The 12,392-nt window shown below is 53.5% G+C and overlaps 1 protein-coding gene across 6 annotated transcripts in view; it reads right to left on the bottom strand.

Annotated features, from left to right (window-relative positions):
• rab6ba (RAB6B, member RAS oncogene family a) overlaps window positions 1-12,164 on the bottom strand; it is a 35,172-nt gene extending 23,008 nt beyond the window's left edge. For all 6 annotated transcript variants that reach the window (XR_009928389.1, XR_009928391.1, XR_009928388.1 and 3 more), the window contains exon 1: window positions 11,944-12,164. Coding sequence is in view for 1 of the 6 variants with exons in the window: in XM_062450730.1 (XP_062306714.1) it covers window positions 11,944-12,013 (70 nt within the window). In the remaining 5 variants the exon portion in view is untranslated. The remainder of the gene's footprint in view (window positions 1-11,943) is intronic.
• Between the last annotated feature and the right edge of the window lie 228 nt (window positions 12,165-12,392).

Below are 12,392 nucleotides of genomic sequence, written 5' to 3'. Positions count from 1 at the left end.
GTTTAATGGATGTGCTTGACTGTGGATGGAGCTTCCAGAGGCTTCCAGCTGACATCATCCTGTCCAGTCAGATACTGTACATACCTCTCTCTCCTTCCCCTCCCTCTCCTCCCATCTCTCTCTCCTCATCTCTTTCCTGATACTGTAATATTAATCTTTGGGTCTTTTTCCCTTTCCTCTATTTGTATTCTCTGTCTGTTCAGTATATATTCAGCATTCTCTCTCTACCTCAGACTTCAATTTCCCTCTCACTCTAACGACTTGTGCCATTTCCTTGGTAATACATCCACGATTCTTCTAGACTTTCCTCTTTCAACTGTGCCGGCTAAATGGAGTGAGTTCACTCGGGTGTCATGGCGATGAGTTGCCTCCTGGCCAGCTGTGATTAAAGGGTCAGTCTGCAGACCACAGCAGCTCTTTGTGCAGACGGCTGATTAATGAACCAGGAAGTGGGAGTTCGTTTTGTCCCTGTGAGGGTGGCGAAGCACCTTCAGACGCCCTCTCGTCACAGGGGACTTCCTGTGAACAGTGACGTTTGTTGCTGGAAGGTGATTGGCCGGAGAACAGAGTGTATAAAATGAAAGGTTTTTCAGTGGACGGAGGTTTGTCCACAGTTTAGCCTTACAGATGCCAAGAGCCAGGTCAGTAATAGAGTGTGGAGGCAGGGGGGGAAGGGATGGAGGGGGGGCGGGGGGTTCATACAATACCCTGATGGCACGGCAGCCAATCAGAGACAGCTGACGCTACCTGGGCCTGGCTCCCACTCAGGAGGAGAGGGATATAAATAACCTGCAGCTCCTCACCCCCACCTTCGCACCACACCGGGAAACAGGCCCGCCACACCGGCACAGCAAACACACAACATCAAAAATGTATCATCCAAGACACACACAGGAAGATGAAGAAGGGAATGTTTGTGTAGGAGGAGGGGGGAGAGGAGGAGGAGGAGGGGGGAGAGGAGGGGGAGGAGAGAGACTTATACAAGGAGAGCCCCTACAGCTGAAGAGACAGTGACTGGTCTGGAGGAACACATTAAGAAGGCAGCTGACTCTCTGGACGGATCAGAGCAGGAAAATGTCACACGCCAGATGGGCGCTTAATTAATGACCTGCGATGTAAATGACATGATGAATTAATGAGTTCAACAGGAGGATTCCACAACACTAGTAACGATAAGAGCTGGCTTCATCTGGAGTCCCTCAAAGGCTTCTGGGTAATGGCTACAATGTGTGACAGAACCTGTCTCACTCTGATCTATAATTCAGCACACAAGCCCTCGAGGCTTTCAAACACGGGCTCCAGTTAAGAGATCTGTACCTGTGCTGAGCTCACTTAGTGAGATGGAGGAGGGGGAGGGTAGGCAACGAGAGAAGCGCAATGTTTCTCTGCTCTAAGTACGGACGGTTCCTCAACCATGACCACTGAAGCACTGTTAGAACTAGAACTGATGCTTGATCTTCGGATGAACTTCCTAGATGCACCATACTATTTGTGTGTTGTTTGGGATTAAAATGTGCACTGATAAATAAAGGGCTGAACGCAGGCTGCAGACCTGCAGCTCTGATAAACCTCTCTAACATCTCCAACCACACCAGGCTGCAGACCTGCAGCTCTGATAAACCTCTCTAACATCTCCACACCAGCTCCTGGGCCGGCTAACGACACCTGTTTCTTCCTGAGCATAAAAGCGATAGAAACAAACACACACACACACACACACACACACAGGAAAGCAGGTCTGCATGGCCTGGGCTGACAAAGCAGGTAAAATATAGGCCGCCTGTGGAGGGTGAAGGAGATTGCCTTGGGAGAGGAGATAGCAGTTGTATGTCTAGTATCTGAGCAGGGCTGAGAGAAGCAGGCGTGACGTTTCAATGTATAAATTAGACTCTTCCTCATGGCGGGAAGAGGGGGATGCTGGAGGACTAGAAACATTGTCTCCCCTGGAGGAGCAGGCGTCCAATAGGAGACGAGCGTGGCTGAAGAGGAGGAACAGCTGGAGTCTCATCCTGGGTCCACTTGGACTGCTACGTTGGGTTCATTTGATTTGTTTAAAACGAGTTGCCGTTTCCCCGCTGCGCCGGGCAGGGTTAACCCAGGAGAGAGGAGTCAACCAGCTGCCTGGCATCACAGTGACATGTGAGGCGTGCAGGAACATGATTAGTCACGGTTGTGGTCCTGCCTCACCCAGCAGATCCCACCAGGACCAGGCTGACAGATAATAACACACTGTAATTGGTGTCAGAGGTCTGTCGATATCTGTACACAACCAGAGACACACACATTAGTCAGTCGCAATCTCTACCGCCTGAATGGCTGATTGACTGACAGACTGATTGACTGATTGTTGGGCTCCCTGACTGATTGATTGACTGACTGGCTGGCTGCTTGGTTTTTTAAACCTACAAATAGATGAGATGCAGTTTCTCTGAACAGATAGAGGACCCGATTAAGTCAAGTCATGTACGTGTGTCATATACCAGTCCACTCAAACACCGGAGGGCTGCGTATGCCTCCGAACTGCTAGGATCCGTCCACGGGATACGGAAGATGAACAAAACTATACTAAAACTAAAATAACAAACGAGAATTAAACCGTGAACAAAACAAGACCCTCTAAAACGAGCAAGATCTTCATTCTCCCCAGAAACAAAGCACCGTGACAGAGCAGTGTTTACAACAGACACAAGAGGCTACCGGGACACAATACCAAAGCTACCTGTGTTAGTCCTTGATGTCCTAGATGACTGAAGGAAACAGGCTAATTACCGTCCCACAGCTCTGCTGTCGCCTGGCAGCAGACGAGGAAACACACTCATCGTAGGGAGAAAACACAGGATGTCCTTTTCTTCATTTAAGGGGGGAACCCCTTAAATGTCCAGACACAGCATCCTGTTAGTGAGCAGGTCCAGGTCAGGCAGCAGGTGCTGCGAGGCGACCCTCCTCTCTGACAGGAGAGGACCCTGCTGTTAGCGTGGGGCTTCTGGCTGCTTCTCTGTGATTCATGCAGCAGAGCTGCTTTTAAACTGAGGCAAGGCCGGGCTGCTCCTCTAAGAGGGTCTGTGATGGATGGTGAGAGAGGCAGAGCTCCACAAATCTCTCCCGGCTCCTTCGTGGCTGATTCTGCGGTCCACTGCATAGTACACCTAGCCAACCAACCACCTAGCCAAACAACCAACCACCTAGCCATCCAACCACCTAGCCAAACAACCAACCACCTAGCCATCCAACCACCTAGCCAAACAACCAACCACCTAGCCATCCAACCACCTAGCCAAACAACCAACCACCTAGCCATCCAACCACCTAGCCATCCAACCACCTAGCCAACTAACCAACCACCTAGCCAAACAACCAACCACCTAGCCAAACAACCAACCACCTAGCCATCCAACCACCTAGCCAAACAACCAACCACCTAGCCATCCAACCACCTAGCCAAACAACCAACCACCTAGCCATCCAACCACCTAGCCATCCAACCATTTAGCCATCCAACCACCTAGCCATCCAACCACCTAGCCATCCAACCACCTAGCCATCCAACCACCTAGCCATCCAACCACCCATCTACCCAGCCAGACAACCAGCCTGTCACGAGTCCTCTGCCCCCCCACTCTCCTCCACCCCGAGAGGGCTCCCCCCCCCAGGCTGAACCCCCCCTCTGAGATTAATGGGGGTCCAGGGAAGACAAAGTGCCCCTCAGCCTGCGGCCCTACATGGGAGACCTCCACAGTGTGTGTGTGAGGATAGTGTGTGTGTGTGAGGATAGTGTGTGTGGAGGAGGGGGGTGGTGTTTGTGTGTGTGGTGTTAGCTGAGAGGGTAGTGTGTGTGTGTGTGTGTGTGTGTGTGTGCGTGTGGTGTGGGGGGTAGGTATAGGGGTGGGTGCTTATCCGAGGCAGGCTTCCTGCTAAATCTCATTTTCATTCATTTACCTCACCGTGACTGCACAGAAAAAAACACCCAATGAACTAACCCTGTTACCAGACCATGTCCACACACCGAGAGAGCCGAGCTCCTCCCCTCCCCTCCCCTCCCCTCCCCTCCCCTCCCCTCCCCTCCCCTCCCCTCCTCAGACAGTGAGGTTGGGTTCTTAGAGCTAAGCTCTGTTGTGACTGAACAGTGACAGAGTGTTGATGGAGCCAGGGAGCTGTGACCACCAGCCTTATTCAGACAGCCGTCAGTCTCCTGACCTGCCTGGTGCCCCCAGCCTTCCCCCTCACTCTGCTGTCAGACTAGTCATCCAGGCTGACCTGCCTGGTGCCCCCAGCCTTCCCCCTCACTCTGCTGTCAGACTAGTCATCCAGGCTGACCTGCCTGGTGCCCCCAGCCTTCCCCCTCACTCTGCTGTCAGACTAGTCATCCAGGCTGACCTGCCTGGTGCCCCCAGCCTTCCCCCTCACTCTGCTGTCAGACTAGTCATCCAGGCTGACCTGCCTGGTGCCCCCAGCCTTCCCCCTCACTCTGCTGTCAGACTAGTCATCCAGGCTGGCCTGCCTGGTGCCCCCAGCCTTCCCCCTCACTCTGCTGTCAGACTAGTCATCCAGGCTGACCTGCCTGGTGCCCCCAGCCTTCCCCCTCACTCTGCTGTCAGACTAGTCATCCAGGCTGACCTGCCTGGTGCCCCCAGCCTTCCCCCTCACTCTGCTGTCAGACTAGTCATCCAGGCTGGCCTGCCTGGTGCCCCCAGCCTTCCCCCTCACTCTGCTGTTAGACTAGTCATCCAGGCTGACCTGCCTGGTGCCCCCAGCCTTCCCCCTCACTCTGCTGTCAGACTAGTCATCCAGGCTGACCTGCCTGGTGCCCCCAGCCTTCCCCCTCACTCTGCTGTCAGACTAGTCATCCAGGCTGACCTGCCTGGTGCCCCCAGCCTTCCCCCTCACTCTGCTGTCAGACTAGTCATCCAGGCTGGCCTGCCTGGTGCCCCCAGCCTTCCCCCTCACTCTGCTGTCAGACTAGTCATCCAGGCTGACCTGCCTGGTGCCCCCAGCCTTCCCCCTCACTCTGCTGTCAGACTAGTCATCCAGGCTGACCTGCCTGGTGCCCCCAGCCTTCCCCCTCACTCTGCTGTCAGACTAGTCATCCAGGCTGGCCTGCCTGGTGCCCCCAGCCTTCCCCCTCACTCTGCTGTCAGACTAGTCATCCAGGCTGACCTGCCTGGTGCCCCCAGCCTCCCCCCTCACTCTGCTGTCAGACTAGTCATCCAGGCTGGCCTGCCTGGTGCCCCCAGCCTTCCCCCTCACTCTGCTGTCAGACTAGTCATCCAGGCTGACCTGCCTGGTGCCCCCAGCCTTCCCCCTCACTCTGCTGTCAGACTAGTCATCCAGGCTGGCCTGCCTGGTGCCCCCAGCCTTCCCCCTCACTCTGCTGTCAGACTAGTCATCCAGGCTGACCTGCCTGGTGCCCCCAGCCTTCCCCCTCACTCTGCTGTCAGACTAGTCATCCAGGCTGGCCTGCCTGGTGCCCCCAGCCTTCCCCCTCACTCTGCTGTCAGACTAGTCATCCAGGCTGGCCTGACAGCATCCGGGACAGAAACTGTATGTGACGTGATCTGTGACAGTGTAGGAGTGAAAAAGAGAGTTCTTCTTCCACACACTGTCCCCTTCCAAACTCACCCCTCTTCTCCCTTTTCCTCTCCCCCTCTTCTCTCCCCCTCTCTTTTCTCTCCCCTTTCCTTGCCCCTCTGCCCCGCAGGAACGCCCTCACAGGGGAGTTAAAACCTTCTGCCCATAAATGCAAATTTATGGTTGTTATTAATCCTAGGAATACTATCACAGCTGCTCGTTTTGTCTCTAAATATTCAATAAATCCAACTTTCACTCTCTCTCTCTCTCTCTCTCATCCCCCCCTCTCCCCATCTGAGGATCTCAAGTTCCTGTACTTCTGTTTAATGCTTTTGGGGTTTGATAGGAGACAGCGCACCTTCCTAATAAAGGACTGTATATGGGAGCATAATGATGAATGGAAGGTAGGAGGGAGGGATGGAGGGATGGAGGAGGGAAAGAGAGGAGGGCTGGATGGAATGGGGGGAGGAGGGTAGAGGAGGGAGGAGGAGGGGAGGGAATGGGGCAGGGCTGGCTGCTTGGAGGGACTTATGTCTTATGATCAATTACCCTCCATTACTGGACAGCCGAGTGGATCAATAGCAGATCCAAGCTGCTTCCCTGATCAATCAGAGAGCAAGCAGGAAGGAGGGGAGGGCCAGACAGGAAGGAGGACCAGACAGGAAGAAGGGGAGGGCCAGACAGGAAGGAGGAGGGGCCAGACAGGAGGGGAGGACCAGACAGGAAGGAGGGGAGGGCCAGACAGGAAGGAGGGGAGGGCCAGACAGGAAGGAGGAGGGGCCAGACAGGAAGGAGGGGAGGAGCAGACAGGAAGGAGGAGGGGCCAGACAGGAGGGGAGGACCAGACAGGAAGGAGGGGAGGGACAGACAGGAAGGAGGGGAGGGCCAGACAGGAAGGAGGGGAGGAGCAGACAGGAAGGAGGGGAGGGCCAGACAGGAAGGAGGAGGGGCCAGACAGGAAGGAGGGGAGGACCAGACAGGAAGGAGGGGAGGGCCAGACAGGAAGGAGGGGATGGCCAGACAGGAAGGAGGGGATGGCCAGACAGGAAGGAGGGGAGGACCAGACAGGAAGGAGGGGATGGCCAGACAGGAAGGAGGGGATGGCCAGACAGGAAGGAGGGGATGGCCAGACAGGAAGGAGGGGAGGGCCAGACAGGAAGGAGGGGAGGGCCAGACAGGAAGCAGAGAAGAGAGTTATCTTTAGAAGCAGCTCCACCACTCAGTATTACAGCTGCAAGCACCCCAACACACTCAGAGAAGCTAACTCAGATGCTCACTGTGTAAAGACATACACCCCCCCCCCCCACACACACACTGTATAAAGACATACACACAACCCCCCCCCCCCACACACACACACACACACACACACACTACATGCACTAATTGTGCGTAGCTTTGGATGAAAGCATCTGCTAAATGAATCAAATGTAGTATAAGAGTCATGAGCAGAATCTCAGACTCAACTGAGCGCCCATATCAAGGCCGTCTGTGTTTGGGTACTAACTCCCTGGGTGTTTCACCAGCACACAAACAGAAACACAACTCCCAATACCTTGATTAGCATTCAGATCAGATATACTTTTCACCAAGAAGATGAAAAGGTTTTTCAAGCCCACTGACTAATGTTAAAATCGACCAATTTAGCCAATGTTACACTTGATAAACCGCACTGATATGACACATTCTCTCAATCTAGGTGGATGATTAGGACAAGCGTGGGTCTGAGATTAGATGTTTTTCTGTTCCTCTGTGAAAACAGCGTGCTATGAGAGATCTGCGTCTCGCCATTGAAGAAATCTAAATAGATGATTGCTTCGCAAGCAACCTAATGAAAGGAATATTGATTGTAAGCAGAACAAACAAGACAATACAGTAAAATATATTTCAACAAGCCCCTGGTCTGAGCTGCACAGAGCTGGAACAGACCACACAGAAGCAGCAAGACAGCATATCTCATTTAAATGCAAAGAAGCAAAAGCAGAAAGAACAAAAAACGGAAAAGGGCTCAAACCAGACGCTCCCATCTTAACCCCCCCAATTGTCTCACTGGCATGTTACCTCATTCCGGGATTGTTACCTCACACTGGCTTGTTTCATCTCAACATCAACAGCTCAGACAGACAGTTGTTGCCAACATCTCATAACAGTACTGTGACAAAGTTTCATCATACTGTATCTAGAGAGGGGACTGTACCTTGCAGCTCATCATACTGTATCTAGAGAGGGGACTGTACCCTGCAGCTCATCATACTGTATCTAGAGAGGGGACTGTACCCTGCAGCTCATCATCCTGTATCTAGAGAGGGGACTGTACCCTGCAGCTCATCATCCTGTATCTAGAGAGGGGACTGTACCCTGCAGCTCATCAGACGGGGATCCAAATGTGAACAACTGTGATGTCTGGCGTTCTTTCTTCCTACGAGGACCTTGTCTGTGGGGGCGGAGCCTGAGGCCTCCCCTAGCCCCTGTGGGGGCGGAGCCTGAGGCCTTCCCTAGCCCCTGTGGAGGCAGCACCTAGCCCCTGTGGAGGCGGAGCCTGAGGCCTCCCCTAGCCCCTGTGGAGGTGGAGCCTGAGGCCTCCCCTAGCCCCTGTGGAGGCAGCACCTAGCCCCTGTGGAGGCGGAGCCTGAGGCCTCCCCTAGCCCCTGTGGAGGTGGAGCCTGAGGCCTCCCCTAGCCCCTGTGGAGGCAGCACCTAGCCCCTGTGGAGGCGGAGCCTGAGGCCTCCCCTAGCCCCTGTGGAGGCGGAGCCTGAGGCCTCCCCTAGCCCCTGTGGAGGCAGCACCTAGCCCCTGTGGGGGCGGAGCCTGAGGCCTCCCCTAGCCCCTGTGGAGGCAGCACCTAGCCCCTGTTGGGGCGGAGCCTGAGGCCTCCCCTAGCCCCTGTGGGGGCGGAGCCTGAGGCCTCCCCTAGCCCCTGTGGAGGCAGAGCCTGAGGCCTCCCCTAGCCCCTGTGGGACTCCGTGTCTGCCTGGTCCCTGTCCACCCAGAGCCCAGTCCTCCATAGCTCAGAGAGCCGTTGCCTGGAGACACGGTGATTGATGCATTCAGCCGAGCCCCAGGACTCCGCTCTGGCATCAGGACTCAGTGATTCAGCAATATCTTCCAGACTGCAGGAAAACTGCAGTTCAGAGAGAAAAGTTCTTAAGAGTGGAAGGAAGGTGGTGTGCTGAGCGTGGGCAGTCAGACTTAGGGGAAGCAGCTGATCTGCCAGAGTTGGACCCTTGTGGCTGGAGGAGCTGGGGAGGGCAGCCAAACCTCCAGCAGGACCACAGCTTCCTGCCCGCTCAACGTTCCACCTGCACGACAGGTGCTGCTGACGCCCACAGTTTGGACCAATCACTTGGATTCACCACTTCTTCTCTGTTTGTCCTCAACAGAGTGAACTCTGGATTCTACAACAATTGCATCTGAGTCGGTCCCATCTCCAGCCCCATCTCCAGCCCCATCTCCATCTCCAGCCCCATCTCCAGCCCCATCCCCAGCCCCATCTCCATCTCCAGCCCCATCTCCAGCCCCATCCCCAGCCCCATCTCCATCTCCAGCCCCATCTTCAGCCCCATCTCCAGCCCCATCCCCATCTCCAGCCCCATCCCATCTTCAGCCCCATCTCCAGCCCCATCCCATCTTCAGCCCCATCCCCATCTCCAGCCCCATCCCATCTTCAGCCCCATCTTCAGCCCCATCTCCAGCCCCATCCCCATCTTCAGCCCCATCTCCAGCCCCATCTCCAGCCCCATCCCCATCTCCAGCCCCATCTCCAGCCCCATCCCCAGTCCCATCTCCATCTCCAGCCCCATCCCCATCTTCAGCCCCATCTCCAGCCCCATCTCCAGCCCCATCTCCAGCCCCGTCTCCAGCCCCATCTCCAGCCCCACCTCCATCTCCAGCCCCATCTCCATCTCCAGCCCCATCTCCAGCCCCATCTCCATCTCCAGCCCCATCTCCATCTCCAGCCCCAGCCCCATCTCCAGCCCCATCTCCAGCACCATCTCCAGCCCCATCTCCAGCCCCATCTCCAGCCCCATCTCCAGCCCCATCTCCAGCCCCAGCCCCATCCCCATCTCCAGCCCCATCTCCAGCCCCAGACGTGTGGAGTGACTTGGTCAAAGGTCTCACAGTGGCCCCCCTCTTTCCTGCTACACATCCACACACACCTCCTCCCCCCTGCTACACACACACCTCCTCCCCCCTGCTACACACACACCTCCTCCCCCCTGCTACACACACACCTCCTCCCCCCTGCTACACACACACCTCCTTCCCCCTGCTACACACACACCTCCTCCCCCCTGCTACACACACACCTCCGCCCCCCTGCTACACACACACACCTCCTACCCCCTGCTACACACACACCTCCTCCCCCCTGCTACACACACACATCCTCCCCCCTGCTACACACACACCTCCTCCGCCCTGCTACACATCCACACACACACCTCCTTCCCCCTGCTACACACACACCTCCTCCCCCCTGCTACACACACACCTCCTCCCCCCTGCTACACACACACCTCCTCTGCCCTGCTACACACACACCTCCTCTGCCCTGCTACACATCCACACACACACAAACACCAAAACCACTGGTTCTTCTGGATGAGAGAACTCTCTAAGCTCATTCTGTTGTGGCGTTCATTTTGCTGACTTATACACCAGCTGACTGTTGTTATCGCGCTATCATCGCTAATGATTCAATGTGCTGATGCTGGGGGTCCTGGGCGCTTTAGTATGAAGTATGAACAGAGGGATATTTGTTGATATTATGTTTGTGAAAATATTGTAGATTTCATCGCACTTAGAAGATGAAAACAAACATCAGGAATGTGTAGAAGTGTTTCGTGAAACGTCACGGTATGTCTCAGTGTGTCACTGAGGCTTGACAACATGAAAAATACCTGTACATTTTCAGGACATTTAAACCCCAGCAGTGAGTGAACAGAATAAAAATGATCCGCAGGCAAAGTAATGCCATGAGTCGGTATTCATATTTAATAAGCTAATAGATGCATTCATTATTCATGCCAACTGTCTCTATCGAGTTATTTTCGTCCGTGCACGACACACAGCGCGTATCTCTCCAGATCCCGCTCAATAAAGTCGAGGTTCAGTTTCAACATGTACAGATGGAGTATAACCCAGCCAACAGGACGTTGCTGCCCCATCACGATCCCAACCCCTGACCAGAATTGTGGAGTGCGACCATTACATGGTCATTCGTCAAATTAAAGTAAAGCAAATTACCAAAGTGTAAACCGTCTGTCGGTGGAGAATAAATATTGGATTGGATGCGGCCGCTCTCTGCTACGTTAGGTGATTTCCTGGATCGTGGATGTGTTTTCCCTGCAACGCCTCGCTCTCGCAGGGTGTGGAGGTCAGAATATGTCAACAGTTATCTTCTTTAGGGAGGGACGCTAACATCCTATCTCTTAATCTTCTGTACGTGTACCAACGTAGGCCTAATTACAAAATAATCATTCTGACACCAGAAACATCCGTAGGCTAACTGTTGAGAGACTCCTTCAGTCTTGCACAGGGTGAGAGAGAGAGAGTGACAGCGAGAGGACACAGTTGGCCACAACACCTCCCTTCCGTCCTTCGCTCTTTCGTTCAGATTACAAAGTGTAACATACTTCGAGTCAGCAGCATGTAAATGGACGAATTACTTCGTCACTTTCATCATCCTCATCATCCGGCGGACGGAGACGAGACGGGCGTCAGAGACTGCAGCTACACAAGTTATCCCACCGACACTGAGAACAGGGTGTGCCTCATCACACAGGGATTTCTGTTTTCTTTCCTCATCTGTTCCACACCAACAGCCACATCCCAGACTACACCCCAGCCTTGAAACTATACAAACGTCACACAGTGCTTTATATCTGATACTTTTGATTACAATTTTACTGAAGGTAATTTAACATATTGTCACAGGACTGCGCAAAGATAACTGTAGTCAGGACATGCACATTTGAAGCATGAGTCATGTCAGAGAGAGAAAGAGATACTGAATGGATAAAAGACAGCTTGTGTTAGGATCTTCTTGTGCTTAGTAAAGTTGGAAATAGTCGCAACGTTGTGTGTCCATTTGGATTGGATTGTAAATAGACTACACGCACCAGTTCTTTCGGATAAATAGCTATAAAGTATAAAAAAATGTTTAAATATTTTGTATAAGAAACGTGCGCTTCGAACAAGACCCATTCACTTAAAAGCCGGGTATATTCAGTTAATCTTTAAAACAATCCTTAAATGTAAGACTAAGTTCGAAATTATCTACTTAGTTATCAACAGCGGCTAACACCAGCAGGTGCACCTCGCGCAGCCTAATCAAATGGAGAATAACTTCTCCTGAGAATTCAGCTGTGACTTACCGCTTTGCTCCCCGAGAAAGACGAGTTTAAATTTTCTTAACGGGTTGCCAAAGTCACTGCCGACAGACATGGTTTTGGGTGGATTGCGGATAAGAGACGGCAAATTAATTTGCGATCCCTGTGGCTCAGGTTGAGATGTGAAAGCGACGCCCGTTCAAGCCGCTCCTGATCAGAATGCTGCACCGAGTCTGGCCGTGGCTGTCAGCACTGCGCCTGCGCGGCCTCTCCTCGCTCAGCGCTACTCAAGCCTGAACATGACGTCATGCGAAAGCGGAATGAAAAAATACAATACTTGTGGAAATGCTAAATACTTTAACTCAGACCGCACCAATCTCCATCTCTCTCTCTCTCTCTCTCTCTCTCTCTCTCTCTCTCTCTCTCTCTCTCTCTCTCTCTCTCTCTCTCTCTCTCTCTCTCTCTCTCTCTCTCACACACACACACACACACAC

The sequence above is a fragment of the Osmerus eperlanus genome, chromosome 24 (assembly GCF_963692335.1).
Source record: "Osmerus eperlanus chromosome 24, fOsmEpe2.1, whole genome shotgun sequence".
Taxonomy (NCBI): Eukaryota; Metazoa; Chordata; class Actinopteri; order Osmeriformes; family Osmeridae; genus Osmerus; species Osmerus eperlanus.
This window is presented reverse-complemented; position numbering and strand designations above follow the sequence as displayed.